At 43.2% G+C, this 17740-nt stretch overlaps 3 protein-coding genes across 4 annotated transcripts; 2 read left to right on the top strand and 1 right to left on the bottom strand.

Moving 5' to 3' along the window:
• Positions 1 to 326: 326 nt before the first annotated feature.
• Positions 327 to 6049, bottom strand: LOC133395875 (protein TMEPAI-like). The gene is given in 5 exon segments (XM_061665143.1): positions 327 to 1364; positions 1440 to 1490; positions 1571 to 1722; positions 5714 to 5840; positions 5842 to 6049. Coding segments are annotated over 5 exon segments (819 nt in total). The 5' UTR covers positions 5902 to 6049; the 3' UTR covers positions 327 to 935.
• A 638-nt stretch (positions 6050 to 6687) lies between these two features.
• On the top strand, positions 6688 to 11937 carry thap7 (THAP domain containing 7). 2 transcript variants are annotated; one of them, XM_061665502.1, is made up of 5 exons: positions 6688 to 6751; positions 7665 to 7744; positions 7864 to 8001; positions 8341 to 8442; positions 9471 to 11937. In XM_061665502.1, the coding sequence occupies exons 2-5, from the start codon at positions 7665 to 7667 to the stop codon at positions 10441 to 10443; spliced, it is 1293 nt and encodes a 430-aa protein (XP_061521486.1). In that variant the 5' UTR covers positions 6688 to 6751; the 3' UTR covers positions 10444 to 11937. The 2 variants fall into 2 exon arrangements, with proteins under 2 accessions (XP_061521486.1, XP_061521487.1); XM_061665503.1 differs by having other exon boundaries at positions 6700 to 6952.
• Positions 11938 to 12311: 374 nt separating this feature from the next.
• On the top strand, positions 12312 to 17665 carry s100v2 (S100 calcium binding protein V2). The gene is made up of 3 exons (XM_061664733.1): positions 12312 to 12491; positions 16116 to 16247; positions 17245 to 17665. Exons 1-3 carry the CDS (start codon positions 12483 to 12485, stop codon positions 17413 to 17415), a joined length of 312 nt encoding a protein of 103 aa, XP_061520717.1. The 5' UTR covers positions 12312 to 12482; the 3' UTR covers positions 17416 to 17665.
• The last annotated feature ends 75 nt before the right edge of the window (positions 17666 to 17740 follow it).

Below are 17740 nucleotides of genomic sequence, written 5' to 3' on the forward strand. Positions count from 1 at the left end.
GAAATATGTCAGAATATTCGACACTGAATGTTGAACAAGCCGCTGAATGTTGAATTTTTGAAGCCCAACAGTGTACATTGCATTGTTTTGAGGGTTAAAATAAATCAGTGAGGAATTCAAATGCACAGAATTGCACAGATTAGATTTCAATTTCTTTATCATCTCTTTTCACTGCTGCTTTGTATTTGTTTGTACTTTATCGGCGGATTATCTATCTATCTATCTATCTATCTATCTATCTATCTATCTATCTATCTATCTATCACTTGCAGAACGACAGCTGTAGAAATAAGAAATGACACTTTCCATCAATTTCAGCCTTTTAATGTAAACTGCTACACCGTATAGATACAAAATCTTTGTTAAGTAACATGAAAATGTAAACAACGAGGATATATATATATATATATTTTTTTTTTTCCTCTCAAAATTCAATAGTTGTAGCTTAAAACTCAGGTCAGCGCTGATGAAGTCAACGCACCGACGAGAGTGCATGGCTGTGCATGGCTTAATCGGAGGAACCGTCCTCCTCCTCCCCATGTTTTGTCCATTCAGAGGCAAAAGTGCTCGAGATGGTGACATTAACGCTGCCGTTAGTGGTAAACACAAACAGATAGAAGCACATCCCCCCCTCGGACTCAAGCAAAACGCTTTAGCAGCTCGAAAAAACAAAATTATAATTCTAAAGAGCAGAAGCATTCTCTGTGCAACTTCAGCTGGATTTTGCATCACAAAGCCTGGTACATTCTGTGAGTAATGACGAATGTTTATCAGGGCACTGAGTCAAAAATGTATAGCAGAAAGACAAAAAACATCTTACAAAAATAGACAAAAACACAACAAGAGATTTTTTTTTTTTTTTTTTCTCTCAGCACCGCATAGAAAATATTTGATAACACTTAAATATCACGTGGAAAAAAGTTTGGTTGAGCCTTTCAAGTGACGGAAGAGTTATGAGGGACGGCTTCGGTGGAGGTCGTGTTTTCAGCTGAACTCCAGCACGTTTGCAACCTTTTAGGACTTTTACAGCAGGTGTCCTCAATAGTCACGCTGTAGGAGGGCGGGGGGCTCTCGGACCTCTCGCCGCCGCTTCCGGACTCCCCTTTGCCCGCCCGCGGTCCGGTGCTGTGCGTGACATCGTCCACCACGACCGTGCGGTTGGGTGGCGCGCGAACGCAGGCGCGCTTCAGCTCGGGATGTTGCCGGTAGCGGCGGGCAGCCGCGCGGTGCTCCTTTCCCTCCCCGTTGGGTAAGCAGACCATCGGGGGCAGGTTGACGGTCTCCTGCGGCATGTAGGGGTAGGTGGGCTGCAGGGGACACTGCACGAAGACCGGCGGTGTGCGTTTCTGGAGGCCACGGATCGGCTGAACGAACAAAAAATGAAAGTCAAAGACGCTCACCGCGGCGAGGCTTTGTGGAATCGAGAAAGCGTGACTCACCCGGCCTTGTCCGTGTTGAGTCAGCACGCCGTTCGGCCTCCCGCTCGCATTCTGAAACGAACGCGCAGAGGCTCGTTAGAACGAGTTCAACCACCGAATGGACGCGTAACAATCGGTCCCACGGTGCTTACCCGTGGCGCCGCCGGGACTTCCCGCGCGTGGCCGAGCCTGCCGAGGAGGGAAAGGGCGAGGAGGCGGTAGTGGAGGAGAAGGCACACGACCACCAGCACCGTGACGCTCATCGCCAGCAGGAGAAGTATTATCTGAACCAGCTCCAGATCAGCTGCGGACACGGGAGGCAATGGGAAAGGGAGACCGGATGACGTTAGAAAACACAAGGCGGCGTTTACGGTGATGCGTTGGTCGTCATGGGAACTGGGCCGCAGCTTTCTCCGGAAAATCGATCAATCGAGAAAGAAAGAAAGAAAAAGCCAGGGCTTCCGAGCTCATAATACACAAACGTTATTCGTTAAGAGACAATCGTGTCAACATCACGCCACAAAAGAAGGAAATTGGATGTCAGACTCGATAAGAAATATTCATGACAATAAATTTCCTGCCCATAAAATTAGGTAAAGTTGACCATTTTTATACCATACTTAAAAAAGTCAGGCGGCACGGTTAGAGCGTCTGACTCACAGTTCTGAGGACCGGGGTTCAATCCCCGGCCCCGCCTGTGTGGAGTTTGCATGTTCTCCCCGTGCCTGCGTGGCTTTTCTCCGGGCACTCCGGTTTCCTCCCACGTCCCAAAAACATGCGTGGTAGGTTTTATTGAGGACTCTAAATTGCCCGTAGGTGCGAATGGTTGTTTGTTTATATGTACCCTGCGATTGGCTGCCGACCAGTTCAGGGTGTAGCTCGCCTCTCGCCCGAAGTTAGCTGGGATTGGCTCCAGCACGCCCGCGACCCTTGTGAGGATAAGCGGCTCAGAAAATGGATGGATGGTTGGGTGGACTTAAAAAGTCACCATATTTTGTCCACCAACGGGTTCGGGGGATTGCCGCCACGACAGGCACCGACCACCTTACGGCCAACAGCTGCGGTCGGGCCGCCTCAGCGATGGAGGCGCGGAACACGGTCCACTCGGACTCGATGTCCCCCGCCTCCCCCGGAACGTGAGCAAAGATTCTGTCGGAGGTGGGAGTCGAAACGCCTTCTGACAGGGGATTCCGCCAGACGTTCCCAGCAAGAATTATGTCTCGACAAATGCATTTCTTTGACTGACACACGCACACACACAACTCTCATGGGACGAAGCAGTCCCACTAGTCTCTCAGCTCATCGGTTTATCTGCTGTGATAATAACAGCGTGCGTGCTAGCGGGCTCTTTTGATGCATTTCGCTTGATTTCAAACAGGGGAGCGATTGCGTTGTAAAAAACAAAACTAAAAAGGGGAGAAGGGCGGCGGTAGGGGGTGGGGGTGGATGATATGAGCTGGATGAGCCATGTGGTCTGGGTTGCAGGGATCATTTATTGGACCATTTATTACCCAGACGTGTCTAGACATAATACACTCACTCACACACACACACACACACACACACAGTGTTTAATCACGGGAAGGCCAGTCAAAGTGAAAGAAGGCATGGCGGAGCAGATCAGACGCCATCTGGCTCATTAGCTATGTCTCTAATCCCAATCTAATATTCAAAAATGGTGCATGCAAATGTCACGCTGCTTTCCTGACCTTGCCTCCCTGACCTTGATTTGAATAAATATAAATACCGCGTGCTGATGAGCTTTCACAAGACATACTGTACATATTTCCAACGCAAAATGGGAGCGCTGACACATACCTATAGAAATATCCAGATCTCGTGTTTTTCTACAAATTAGGGACTGAGTCTTATTATTTTACATATTTGAAATGCAGCATACTACATTCATAGTTATTACTCCCTGTACATAATTTGCCCATGCAGGTCAACATTAAATTCGGTTTTTTTTTTTAGTTAAAAAAGAGTTTTATCCCAAACATGAAGAAATAAATCAAAATAAAACAAAAAAATGTGTAGTTTTATGCATTTGATTATATTATTATATTTTAAAAAGTTAATTATAATTAAATTTTCATACTGCTTTTGTTTGCTTGTTTTTTGTCACTCATTTTTCAGAGCCTTTAAAAGTAAATCATTATTTTTTTTAAATACATTTTTTAATAGCTTTTTTTCCACACATAGAAAGAAAAGAAGGAAATAAAATCAAGTGTAGTTACATGCATTTTTTTTCTTAGGAATGTGATTTTTTTTTTTAAATTACATTTCTAATAAGGGAATTATAATTTCATTTGTGTGCAGTAAAGCTGTAACTAAAAGTACATGAATTTTAGAAAAGTGTTGGCTTGAATCAACATTACTATGGAATTACAATTTAAATATATATTTCATATATTGTGTAATTTCACTACAGAGTTACATTTTCCTTTCGTATAGTACTCGTTGCAGTCCCTTCATTTCTCGGGATTCTCGGAGATCTATCCATGAATCTATCTATCGCTCACCAAATAAAACGAAAGGAAAACGACTCTATCTACCATTCTTTGTCTATAACACTTGCATAAATAAAACTCAAATGAAGTCATAATACAAGTAGGAATCAATCTTTCTATCTTTATGCAATACAAATCACCCATGGAAGAATTGAAGTGGGATACTTGCTGGCGTTTTGAGATGACGACGTGTTTTGAGTGCCATATCGATGACAATACGGTGCAATTAAACGCATCCAAAAGTCACTTGACTGATTATTGACCTCAAAACGACAACTTAGGAAAAATTGTGCGCACCGAAACAAGAATCAAATGTGTGACTATTAATTCGGCTTCGGGACTAACCGGAGTGAAAATGCAAAATGTCGAACAAAGAGCGAGAGGGAGACGACAAAGACCCAGACGCAGATCCTGGCTGACAGACCTTCACCTTTCACCCTTGACCCCCACCTGCCTACTCCCCCCAGCCCTGAGGGGGAGCGACCCCCAGACAGACAGCCGGCTATAATGAGGAGTCTGCTGCATCGCAAATCAATCTGGATGTGTGTTTTTTTTTTTTTTTGGGGGGGGTTGTTTAGGTTTACCCCCGTCCGGCCTTGTTCCCACCACCCGTCGCAACAAAAATCATCATCGGGCACCTTTGCGAAACTTAAAATCATATTTCATATGATAAAAACAAATGTCTTGCATTTAATTAGTGTCATTATATATGTATGTATGTATATTATAATTATAAGATTTGATCTGTCTCGCGAGCTAGCTAGCTACAGTACCTGTCTGTCTGTATGTAGTATACAGTGTGTATGCGTATCCATCAACCTACCTACCAACCTACAACACTAAATACAGTAAAACTAAAATAAAGTAAGACCACTCACCCCATCTGAATCTATCTACCAAGGTAAAAACATGGATTTATTTTTTTAGAAAGAGTGATGATTTCAATGAAATGGGGATAGATTGTGCTTCATTTTGGCTTTTTTGTTGGATATCCAAACTACAGCGAAGATTCAAACCGTTAAAAATGACGTAAATATGCTACGTTAGAGGCGTGCCGGATAATTACCGATGGTGGTGTGATGTTGCGGTTACCCTCGTTTCGCTCAATGGTGGGGAAGAGTCAGCCCAGGCCAACTAAATGTACGATCTGTATTGTTTATCTTCAGTATTATTGTTGAATTATGTGTTTTTGGAGTTATTTACAAACAAGTTGGGAGAGGGGGGTGGGGGGGGGGGTTGTCTCGTGTGTTCAGAGAATGTAAACACAGCCATATGGGATACGTGTCCCTTGAAATGCACAAGGAAATCTTAAAAAAAAAAAAAAAAAAAAATACACAAAACAAACCAAAACAACAACCATAATCACCTTTGTGTTTTTGTCGTTATATTGTTAGAGGAGTCGCAAATGTCGCAGCCAAAGCTTCTTAGAAAAGCTGAGTTTCGCTTATCTGGTTACTGCACCACGCAGGCAAGCGGCACCAAAATACAGTCCCTGCTGCAAACGCACAACAACCCCTGTGCCATGCATGCCTCGTCCCCACACTGCAGGTTCCGGATAATAAGTCATAAATATGAATGCATGTGATCTAATCATGCGATGAAAAGTGCTGCAGGAGTTGTGTTGAAACTGGATTGCACCTGCAGATACCTCACCACATCATGTGGGCTGTTTATTACATTCAAATAGACATAAATGCGTTAAATCCAGTCCTGAACATGCAGAATATGTAGGAGGATTTTTAATTTTTTTTTATTTTTATTTTTTTTAAAAAGCAGGTGACTTACATATATCCATGCCCTGTGGCTGGGGTCCGGTGCAAGAGCAATAACCATTGGACTGTGTGGGGATGGAGCTTCGCAAATGGGCCGATGGGTTTCGCATGAGACGGCCGCCGGGACGCCGGGGAAGCCGGGGGAAGCGAGGAGGAGCCACCGCCGCCGCCGCCGCCGCAAGCAGCCCGGAGCCTCCGCATGCAGCCCTGGCTACATGACCGCGGGCCCCGGAGGAGCTCGGATCCTCATTTTGACACTTCCAGCAATCTTGCCATGGATGGCAAGAAAGAAAAGATGTCGTCTCCGGTGCTTTGCATCCGTGTCTGTCTGCTGCGAAGCGTTGTGATTTACAGCCCACCCAAGTCCCCCCTCCCCCCAACTCCGTGGGGGAGGACTGGAATGGGGGGGGGGGGGGGGGGGGGGGGGTCTCATGTCGCCAGACCAGAGCCAGACACATCCTCCAGACAGCCTCTGCATAAATATATGTCTATAAAATTAAACTCCCCCATCTCTGACCGTGACCTGCAGACAAGAGATTCACTGTATAAATACATGAGAATATGTTTTCAATGGCCACAGTATTAGGTACACCAGCAGAGTGTAACAATCTAGGATGTCAACTTTAGGGGTGCTCAGCCCTTAATAATCATAATGTCATTGCTTCTTATGTTACTTCTAGAATAATTTGAAAAGTAAAAAAAAAAAAAAAAAAAAAAAAAAAAAAAGATATTAGACAACTCACTAAATTATTTGTTTTGTTCCTTACAGACCACCACAATCAGCTAATCTGTTTTGTAATACTACTTTACAGTAGTTCAATATCATGTATTTAAATATTAATCGCAATATTTTTGTCTTCAACGTCACCCACAGTAATATATGAATGCATGATTTGTCGTAAACAAGTGTTGCTTTGTAATTCGAAAGCTATTTGATCTGTTCAATAAAGTTTGACAGACAAAAAAAACAACAACCGTGACGTCAGCAAAGCCGGAAAAACGCGGTAGGAAAGACACAGCAGCCATCTTCCTGAGGTCAACTCAGCACAGGGTAGTGTTCTTTTACAGTAAACCCCAAAGTTGTTAAATATTAGTAATTTTTTCCAGGCAGAACATGAAAAATGACGTCATGATGTTCTGTCGCGTTCACGGGGAGTTCGCGTGATGGCTCGTACCGGGCTAGCGTGCTAAATTGTTTTGCGCTCGCTGAAATTAGCATCAGAATGTTAGCTGGGATACAGTTGGCGACGAGGTGACAAAATCTACGTGGTGAAAAGTCACTTGCTTGTTTTTGGAGTTTGTACGAACACTGAAGTTTGATACGATGGCGGCCTTTTTAGCTTGTAGCTGCTACATGAGCAATGCGCATACGCGGAAGGGAGCGTTTTGTTTTCTTTCCGGGGCCATTTTAGTTTCCGTAGGGGGCAACGGTTAGGGGTTGTATTTATTTCATTTTTTTTTTTAAATTTCATTCGTTATTTTCACCTATGATTATTTAGAATGAAAATTGTCCGTTTTTTTTTAAATAATTACAGCGCAACTTTTTAAATGTTGGCTGTGTGAATTTTACTCCAGCACACATTGCGTTTTTAAGAACCACACCCATGATAATCTTATGGAGTCAATTCATAGTAAAGAAAGATACCCCGCAGATTATCGCCACCCCCCAATATTTACCTTGCATGTTTTCAAAATCAATGTTCGTTTTGTGAACTTCACACAAGCAAAAGTTACATTTTTAAGAACCGCACCCTGAATAAACTTATGGAATCAGTCAATTGTAATAAAGCTTCTCCTCTGGATATGTCAGCTCATTTTGTACACAAAACAATCTGTACAATATTGCATCATAGTTTGCCGTGTTTTAGAACTCCATGGAGTGCACTGCAATGTGTTTCGCCTTTCATGATCTTGCAAAAGAACGTTATGATTATATTCCAAGTTGTCTTTTTTATCTCTTTTAGATGCCGAGACACTGTTCTGCTGGTGGCTGCAAATCCCATGACAACCGTGAGACTCGTAATGCCGGCATCACATTCCACAAGTAATAATAAAGCATTGTCTACTGGGAAACAGTTTTTTTTTTTTTTTTTTTTTTTTGCGTAGCTGAACTAAAGATTGACCGGTCATGATGTCGTCAACTGTGAATATTTGATGGCCCAGGTTGCCCAAAGAAGCCTCTCGTCGGAACCTCTGGATCGGCAACTCCCGCCGTGCAGACTCCTGGGACCCTCAGACCAACTTTGTCTACTTTTGCTCCAAACATTTCACGCCAGAGAGCTTTGAGCTGGCCAGCTGCAGGTCAGTAAACACCAAGATGAAACAACAATTTATATCAAGTGGAAGTGGAGTTCTTTACCCCCCCCCCCCCACCCCCAAAAAAAAAAAAAAAAAAAAAACAAGGTCGACTGCAGTTTAGCTCCCCCGGAATGTAAACGCGGACGCACACAACATTGTCTACCAGCATAATCAATAATATTGTGTATAGCATGCGGTAAGTCACCATGCTTTAATCTGCCTGAGAGACAGTTAATAATGTGCAGCTGTTTTGGTTAGCATCAGAGAGTCAAATGTGCTCAACGGTTTGCTATCAAACGGGGATAATTATGATAACTATGCGTTTCTTTTTTGTGCTGGTAGTGGGATCAGGAGACTGAGGGAAGATGCGTTTCCCACGGTGTTTGATTCCTCATCTGTGACCCAATCCAAATGGCTGCAGAAGGTCCTGAAACAAGAAGACAGGTTGGATAGGGGACTTATTGTGCAAAATTGTCTTTTTGTTTTGTATTGCTTGTATTCAAATAGTTGGGGCTTAAGTGTCAAAGTACACCACCAAGTAAGTCTTCTGTTATCTGCCTATTTTAAATACCCTGACTTAGGAGTTTAATTCGTTCTGTGACTGCGGTAGTAACCCAAATCTCAAATCATCTTTCTCTATTGAAATGAATACAAAGGCCATTAATCCATTCCAGCTCCCATAAAACACCAACAAGAAAAAAATGTTTTTTAACAAGAAAGTAGTACCGTACTGTATTGTGCTTCATAAAAGCCATATAGTTAAGTAGTTTAACATGATTAAATAGAATGTGACGAATCAAACAGTTTGTACATCATGATTTTATGCATTACTTGTGTGGCTCCTTCTTGTGTGCGTGCCTTGGCCACCAGAGGGCACCGTAACACATGCAAACGTACATACACGAAGAAGACAGCTACATTAATATTGACCATTTTCACACAGGATAAAGAATATAAGACAGACAATATGCAACGCCATTTGTGTTTAAGTATGCATTTCTCAAATGGTTATAACTACCACAACATTGATGCTTGTTAGCCTGTCTAAGGCATATACATTGTGTGTTAGCATTAGGCTAGTAGACTTTCGTCAGACAAATTTATGTGCTGTTTGGTTGAATACACAATTTGTAATTCTCTTCACTTTATGCTTAGTTTTCTAATTAACTTCAACTGGGAGTTTCAATCAACAGCTCGAACCGAGAAATTGGCGTCTTTTCTGAAGAATTGTTTACTAGCTGCCAAACTGCTGCTTGTTGTGAAGTTCGCTACCCCCATCTAGCGCTAGTTAACCAAATTTTTGCTCACAACGCAAGACAAGAAAGTCGCCTAAGTGATGTCTCGTATCTTGAAAAAAAAAAAACTTAGGTCAGGTCACTCTTAAGTCAAGGTAGCCCTGCACTATTGGACTATTGCTGTTTCAACCAATTAAGCTGATCTACCCGTATCGCTTTGTGTATTTCACTGTGTAGAAATGGGAACGTTTCGGGCGAGCAGAGCGCCGACAAGTGTCAAACTCCAGTCGACTCCACAGTTCAAACGTCGCTTGAAGCCGAGGAGACCAACGAGGAGCAACCCACAGCTTCTCAAGAGACACCAGAAAATGAGGGGCAGCAATCGCCCCGAGACGAGACCCCTTCACCTCCGCCGGCGTCGCCCCCTCGCGCCGTCTCGCCGTCGCGCTACATGCGCCGCCTCCCCCCGCGCCCTGGCTTTTACCTGCCCAAGGAGCACAGCTACGCCCAGCTCTGCCCCCTGCTGTGGCGGAAGCGCTACGACAAGGCCGTGGACTACCTGGAGAAGACCCTGCGGCAGCTGCACGCCGCCCGGCGACGGGAGAACCGACTGCGGGGCTCCCTGCTGAGACTGCGCGACAGACAGCAGAAGATGCAAGTAACCAGAGATGACTCCAAGAGCGCGGGGGGCTTCTGTTCTCAAGGAGGGGATTCTAGAGGTGTGGGTGAGCTTGGAAATGCTGCAGAGAAGTACTGTTGTTACTGCGGGAGAGGCCAAACGGAGAAATTCACAGAGGAACATTACTCTAAGGGGACAAATTCTCCAAGTTTCCCACTTGCAATCCAAGCTACGCGACACCTGCCCGACTGCCGTTGTGAGCAATGCGAGTTCAAAGGCAAGTCTCATAATCAGGACCCGCAACAGTCGCTGCTGTGGATACAAGGCGAAGCCGAGGGGCAGTTCATTCTGGTCCCCGTCCCCGACGAAAACCAGTTCCAGAAATATTTCACCGTGGAGGATGTCGCCTGCCAGGCCGGCCCGGTGTCCCGACCGGACTCTGAGAACGTCGGCGGTCCGACCCGAACGGGAAGACAGCAGCGTCCCGTCTTCGACACCTCATTGGAAGAACTGAGTGAAGACGTGAGGGAGAAACTGAAAGAACACCTGGAGGGCTTTCACCTGCAGCTCAGCAGCGAGTTCACCGACTGACAAACTGACGAGCGATTGTGTTCAACAGACGGAATTAAATGGTCATAACAGTATTTCAAACAATTAAAAAAAAAAAAAAAAAAACATATGCCCGAAATGTCATTTGAAGACTTATTACAGTGCATTTAGGTACAAAATTTAATTAAGTTCTCAGGTTTACTGGAAGTCAATGTTAGTTTTGTGCACGTGATGCATTTTTAAGAACCACACCTCAAATAATCTCATGGAATTAATTCACAGAATGAAATCTTCTCCCCCCCAAAATATGTCTTTGTAGTAGTTACAGTGCAATTTTCTTCTTTTAACAACCACATCCATAAAAAACACACAAAACTATATTTTTTAAAGCCCCTCCCCAAAATATTTCATTTAAATACTAAATACAAATGATTCCAAAAATTCTCAGGCTCACTGAAAGTCAATTATAGGTGCACAGGTTGCAGTTTTTAAGAGCCACACCTAATTATCTCACGAAAGACCAAAATCCACATACTAAATTATCAGGCTCACTAAAAGTCAACGTTAGCTTTAGTTTTTAAGAACCACACCCCTAATAAGCTTATGGAATCAAGTCCCAGTCATACAGCTTCCCGCCATAATATGTCAGTTTAGTTTCAATTGCAGTGCACCTTATTCGTGCACAATCCTAAATTCTCAGGCCCACTAATAGTCAACGTTAGCTTCAGTTTTTAAGAACCACCCCACAAATAAGCGTTTCGAATCATGTCAGAGGAAGAAAGCTTCCCGCCCATGTCGGTCTTGTACAAATTACAGTTCAAGTTTGGGTACACAAGCCTGCTACATTTTTTTTTAACAACCACACCACTAATAATAATATGGAATCAGTACTAAATCCTCAGAATGTCAGGATAGTACTAATTACACTGCAGGCTTTTTTTGCGCACAATGCCACTAAATTCTCAGGCTCACTCACAGTGCAACATTGTGGTCCGCAATCCTACATTCTTGGGATCGCTATAAGCAAACGTTAACTTGGGTTTTTAAGAGGCACGCCCCTAATAATCTTATGGAAACAAGTATTTGCTGGCGATTGGAAGTGTATTGACATTTGTGTTCGCACTGCGCTCAGCTTTGTGTACGTTTTTAATGCAATACACTCCACATTATGTGATCATGCCGAAACAATTTGCTGATCGGGCGTGGCGGGTGACCCCTTCTTCCCATATTTGACCAGCTTCGGGTGGGCGGGGGCTTATTTTGGATGACCCCCACCTCCCTTTTCCCACTTCCAACACAGCGTTTAGATCATATTTGACGCGACACACCCTGAACACCCCCTCAAGGACATCATCTTTGAATAAATGCTCAACATCTGCTGTTAAAATCTCTTTTTTTTTTGGGACTAAATTCCTGTGGTTAATTTCAACCAAAATGTTGCGCAGCCCCCTCACTCACACACACCCGAGTGACGGCCCTCGCTCATAAAACCAGATCGAAGGAATGCGGTTGCGCCTGTTTCCGCGTCCTCCTCCTCTTTCCCCCCCTCCCCCCCCCTTTTTTTTTTTTTTTTTTTTTTTTTTAAAATTACTATTTCAAAACTATTTTGAACCATCACGCTTGCACTTTCATGCAAATAAATGCAATCTGTGTTAAAAAATGGGGGGTGGGGAGCAAAACGGCAACTAACAGTGTCTCATACTAAAACTTTCCAGATGTGGACTTGAAGGCGCTTTGAGGAACCTGACACACTTTTTCAACAAAAACACACACTCCCAACAATCACAATGGCAACACACACATTGTCATGTCACATTATGGCGCATTTGGTTCCTTTTTTTTTTGTACATCTCCTTCCTGCTTCTCTCTCCCCCCCCCCCCCCCTCCTCCTTCTCCTCTTGTCTTTTGCAGCGAGGGGAAGGAGGGAGGATCCGGGACGGCTGCCAGCTGCTGACAACAACGCAGATCCACACGCACACAGCGACACGCTGACACGCTGACACGCACACGCACACGCAGCGAGAGGAGTGGATAGACACGCAGGACCAGAAAAAGTTGCCACATTCGAAGCAACAGTCGCCATGCCTCAGGTAAGAAAGCCAAATTCGCATTGATTTCACAGCAAAACACTTGCAAGTAACATGCGCGTCTGTATGTGGTGTTAATAGTAAAACTACGCGTGCCTGTTGGTGATTTAAAACACTCTTTTGTTTGTTTTTAAACTGAGCTATGGGCGGCGCGCGTCATGGCAGAAACGGTCAGTCGCGGACACGCGTTCGAAAAAGCAACTTTAAACTCCTTTTTTTTTTTTTTTTTTTTTTTTTTTGGTGGACTCTAAGCGACTTGGTTGGCTGCTTTTGTGTCCCAAATCACACACTTTATTACGCCGAAGCTTCTTGGTACCGAGACGCTCGCAAGCGGCCCCTCCCAAAATGTATGAAGAAGTTTTTCCAAACGTCGGACTGCGCACGCGCATCATTAACTTGTTTAATTAAAACAAGATGGCATCCTTTTTTTTTTTTTTTTTTTTTTTAATTAAATGATCTAAATAAAAACTGGATGAAATCCATCTGCATGCAGATTGCATGCCAGTCTAGATTCAACAGAGCCCGTATTTAGGTTGCCCACCCCTCTATTAATGCCACCATGTTAATTACTTTCTCAGCATCTGAGCTGGTGGGGGCCTCCCAAAGAAAATACCATTAGTATAATTGATTTAAAAATCTGTTGTTGTTTTTTGTTTTTTGTCAATGTGAAAGGCCTCCATTCTGTAAGTCGGTCATGCCCCAAAATGTTCCCAAATAAACATAAATATGCTGTATTTTAAAGATTAAACTAGAAATATGAAGATCACCTACGGGCATTTTGTATGACCAAAAAAAAAAAAATGGTTTAATCTGTACGCTATAGCAACGACTGCCAAGTGAATTACACTTTGAAGTGGGTAAAATACGCAAAAAGAATCTCACGAGACTTTAGTTTATGCTGTTGCAACTAAACCATTGTAGTCTAAAAAAAAATTAAATAACTGCAGAGGTGAAGGGCTTGCAGCAGCTTGTCATTCTTAAAAGTACATGGGTGTGGTGTTTTTTTTCCCTCTCTCCGTGTGTGTGTGTGTGTGTGTGTGTGTGTGTGTGTGAGACAAAGCTGCCTGCATGCATGGTATAACTAGTTGTCGCAATTTTATATATATTCTATTTTGCAGAACACTAACGCGTGTGCGTGTCATGTGACTTGATGTGTTGCGGGGGTGGGTGGAACAGTGGGCCTTGTACCCTTTTAAACTCTTAAACATACAATAATGCACCATAGTACAGTATACTGTGTACATTTTATTCCTTGTCATATGTTTTGATTTTATTTTCGTTTAATGTTTTAGGCTAGGATGTGTTTACCCCGCCCCAAAATAAAATAAAAAATAAAAATTGCACCAGACTCAAAATCCCGCAATTTGGCGATATGAATATGAAAGAAAAAAAAAAGTGCAATGCACTGATTCCGCAATAAGTCAGCTATAATACAAATAGAGAGGAATATATGATTGCATAATACTGCATACATTTTTTGAATAGTACCAAAGTTACACTCATGTGAAATCCTGCATATTCGTGGTTTGGCATTCTCAAATTCACAGTCGCAGATTTTTCTTTTTCAACCTGTCCTCCATTATTTGCCGAAAAAAACCAATTCCTTGTTTGTTTTTTTTTGTTTTTTTTTTTGCACTCAGGCCAAAGCGATAAAAGTATTGCTTTCCCATCTTGTGGCGTATTGGTGTCAACTGTTGGCGCAAGTTGAGTAGCTTCATTAAAGCAAAAGTGCTTTGTTGCCATCTTGTAGCATCGTGGTACCAAGGAACTATGTTGGAGCAAGTTGAGGAGCTTCATTTAGACAAAGGTAGTGCTTTGCCGCCATCTTGTGGCATCTTGGTGCCAAGGACCTACGCTAGAGTGAGTTCAGTGGCTTATTTTACACGAAAGTAGTGCTTTGCACCAGTATTGTGGCATCTTGGTCCTAAGGTGCCATGTTGAAATGATTTGAGGAGCTCCCTTTAGACAAAAGTAGTGCTTTGCTGCCATCTTGTTGCCAAGGAACTATGTTGAAGTGAGTTGAGAAGCTCCTTTGAAACAAAAGTAGTGGTTTGCAGCCATCTTGTGGCATCTATAAACCTTTTTGGGAAGCGTTTAATTACTCACAGAGTTTTGCTATTCATGGCGGCGCTCGGTCTACTGCTATCATCCCCGCTATGATTCATCATTTGCAACCCTGCTACGTTTCGTTTTTCTTAAGTAATCATTTAATTTATTCATTTATTTGTTAACACTCTACTTATTTACTGCAACGCCCTCACACGTGTGGAAAAGAGCGCCACAGTTCCCGAATGTACTTTGCAGCCATTTATTAAACGCTGAGAGAAAAGTAAAACACAAAGGCAATGAGCACACTCACACAATAACTGCTGTCGGCCACAGCTCACATCCAGACAATCACGCGCAGGCTCGCCGACGTCACATGCCACCCAGTTCCGCCTCTTAAAGGCACAGGCACATCTAACACAGACATTACAATATGTACAGAGTTTTCTGTACATTTTATGCTTGGAATAACAATGATTAATGAATTTAAATGTGTTTGAAGTTGGTGGGAGGGGTAACAATACTATAACAAAGTTCCACCTGTCGCGAGTGGGTCTGGATTAAAAGAAAATGGCATTGGTCTTGGAACTTAATCATTTTTACGGTACAGACAGTACACATACTGTATATAAACCATCATGGAAAAAAAATTGGAGGGTGCCTGACTGGGCTGTGGATTATGGTCGTCTACCACCCTGCGTTTGTAGTTCAAAAGCCTCGTGACTGGCCGTGATTTGGATTCTTTTAACCCTGATGCGACTTTTACAGTTAAGGCCCCTGTGGTCTTAACTGACAAGACTAAAGAGTCACACTTTAGACATTTAAAAAAAAAAACAAAAAAAAAAACCTCCTGTTATGTAAGATGTCATTTTTAGATGGTTGAACATGGAGTGGGTCACACTGACCCGTGGGCATGTGTGTCTAAATTTAGGGGTAATTATGGCACATTTGTGCTTTTCTAGGGGGAGAAAGAAAAGAATGCGTTTATTGTCATTGGACACTGTACGGCAAATTAGGAGAGAGACTCCTTGCATGATGCAGTGCAGATATATACGCAAGTGAAACAACAACATCAAAACATTGTAACAGTAAGGGGACCAAACTTCTGCTTTGCAACAATCTTAGCAGCAATAGCAAAAAGATATTCAGTGAACCCCATTTATTGCAAGGGATGTTCCGTAGGTGAAAATTTGCGACATAGACAAACCATGTAAAAATATTGTTTTTATGAGTTTTACCCCTCTCACATGTTTTAAACACATTTAAACTTATTAAAACACACTTTTTAAAGTATTCGTGTTCTCACTCTCTCGCTCATTTCTCAAAATAAGATGCACAGTGTGCTTGCTTCAAGCTGTTTATGTGAAGTGTTCTGTAAAACTGATGTATAAAACAAGAGAATTGCTGTATATTTAAACACCGAAACGTTCAACCAAACTGTACAATTTCATCTCACAAACGTTTGCTACCTTAATGCTAACAAATAATGTGAAACGCCATAGACAGGCTAACTGCTAAAAAAAAAATAAATATGTAAGAACATACAGGTGATGTAAGATTTCTGGTCTTATACTTTTCTAGTACTCGGACTTGGAGGGCGCCATCAACACGCTGGTCACCCAGTTCCACTCGGCCTCGGCCGACAACGGCCCCACGCTAAAGATGGACGAGTTTAAAGGGCTCCTGTCCTCTCAGCTGCCCAACCTGGCCAAGGTAAGACCACCGCGAGCCCCCCCCACCACACACACACACACACACACACACAGTGGATTTATAGCAGCTTGGGTATGGCTGCATGTTTCACACGCACGCAAACACAGAACGAGGCCTAGTGCGCTCAGACAACGTGTGTGTCCGATTGTGTCGCGCAAGCGCCTCTTTGGACTTGAGCAACGTTTCTAAAAGATGCACCGTGTGGAGGTGGGGGGCGGAACGCGGAAACCATGGCCGACCGCACTCGCAGCCTTGGGAGCAAATCACATATTGTCCAAGCGTCTTTTCCGCTGCCTTCTGGTGTGTAAACACCATGATTGATACCTTAAAGCGCTTCTCAAATGAAAGCTGTTTTTTTTTTTCCTGCAGCAAGAGAACTCATGGTGATTTTGATGTTGCGGGTCAAATTGACCCCGTTTGACAATCTAGGGGAAAACATTTGATTTATGTTATTGTGCTGGCCTTACTTTTTCCATCTAGCAATTTTCTTTACCGCTTAGCGTCACACTTTGGGTATTTTTATTTTTTAAAAATTGAAATCACATTGTGTTATTACATTTATTGATGATTGTGTCGAGACTCGTGGCTTCGGCGCCCAGAATGTGGAAAAGAAAAGACAATTAGAAGTATTTTCACTCATGGAGGCAGCACTTCATACACAGTTAGTGTGCAGATCCCTGATGCTTTGTGTTACTGTTAAAGCCTTAAGGTACGGTATATTTACTCTTCGGACACAAAGGTGGAGGTGAGAACTCGAGACGGGCGTGTTCGGAGCCGTTTTGCACTGAGCGGGTCTCCACAAACGGACGCAAAACAAGCAGTTTAATGCGCTGACCATCTTTAAAACGGCGTTTACTTGGGGGATCATTCACGGAGCAGAAAGTGCACCAAACCATTTTTGCTTCTGAAACGGAAGTCATCCATATTCATGGTGTGCTTGTAAATATAGTGAGTCAGGAGTCCAGAAAAACCAACATATTTTGCCTGTTTTCCGCAGGGCTTCATGACAGAACAAGGCCTGGGCGAGATTATGCGGAAGATGGGCGTGGGTGACGGCGAGGGCATCTCCTTCTCCCACTTCTGGAACTTAATCCAGAGTCTAGCCACCTCGCAGCACAGCCTCCTCGGCGGCAACAAGGGCACCTCGTGCAGCTGCGCCCTTCTGTGAAGACCCTCCACAAACAACCAATAAAAACAGCTCCGAGGTTCCCCCACCCCACCGCCCCTGGAAATGTAGAACCCACCATTATCATCATCATCATCATCAGATGATGTTGGGCAGAATACAAAAAAAAAAAAGAAAAAAAAAGATGGCCCAAGTGCAAGGCATTCCATTTTTTTTATACGCAAATCATCTCTATATGACAGGTTTTAACATTTCCATCATACTTGTGTAATAAAATAAAGATTCAACGCAGGCTAGTTTTCTCTCTGACCGAACCTACTCACAAGAAAAGCTTTTGTATTTTTCCTGTTTGTTTTATTTAGTGAAT

This window comes from Phycodurus eques, chromosome 20 (genome assembly GCF_024500275.1).
Source record: "Phycodurus eques isolate BA_2022a chromosome 20, UOR_Pequ_1.1, whole genome shotgun sequence".
Taxonomy (NCBI): Eukaryota; Metazoa; Chordata; class Actinopteri; order Syngnathiformes; family Syngnathidae; genus Phycodurus; species Phycodurus eques.

Bases quoted from the DNA above. Each gene is read 5' to 3' on its own strand.
- s100v2 (XM_061664733.1), top strand. The intron at 16,248-17,244 runs GTAAGACCACCG...TGTTTTCCGCAG, and splicing joins AGCTGCCCAACCTGGCCAAG to GGCTTCATGACAGAACAAGG.
- thap7 (XM_061665502.1), top strand. From the start codon at position 7,665: ATGCCGAGACACTGTTCTGCTGGTGGCTGCAAATCCCATGACAACCGT. The intron at 7,745-7,863 runs GTAATAATAAAG...TTGATGGCCCAG, and splicing joins GCCGGCATCACATTCCACAA to GTTGCCCAAAGAAGCCTCTC. The intron at 8,002-8,340 runs GTCAGTAAACAC...TTGTGCTGGTAG, and splicing joins TTTGAGCTGGCCAGCTGCAG to TGGGATCAGGAGACTGAGGG.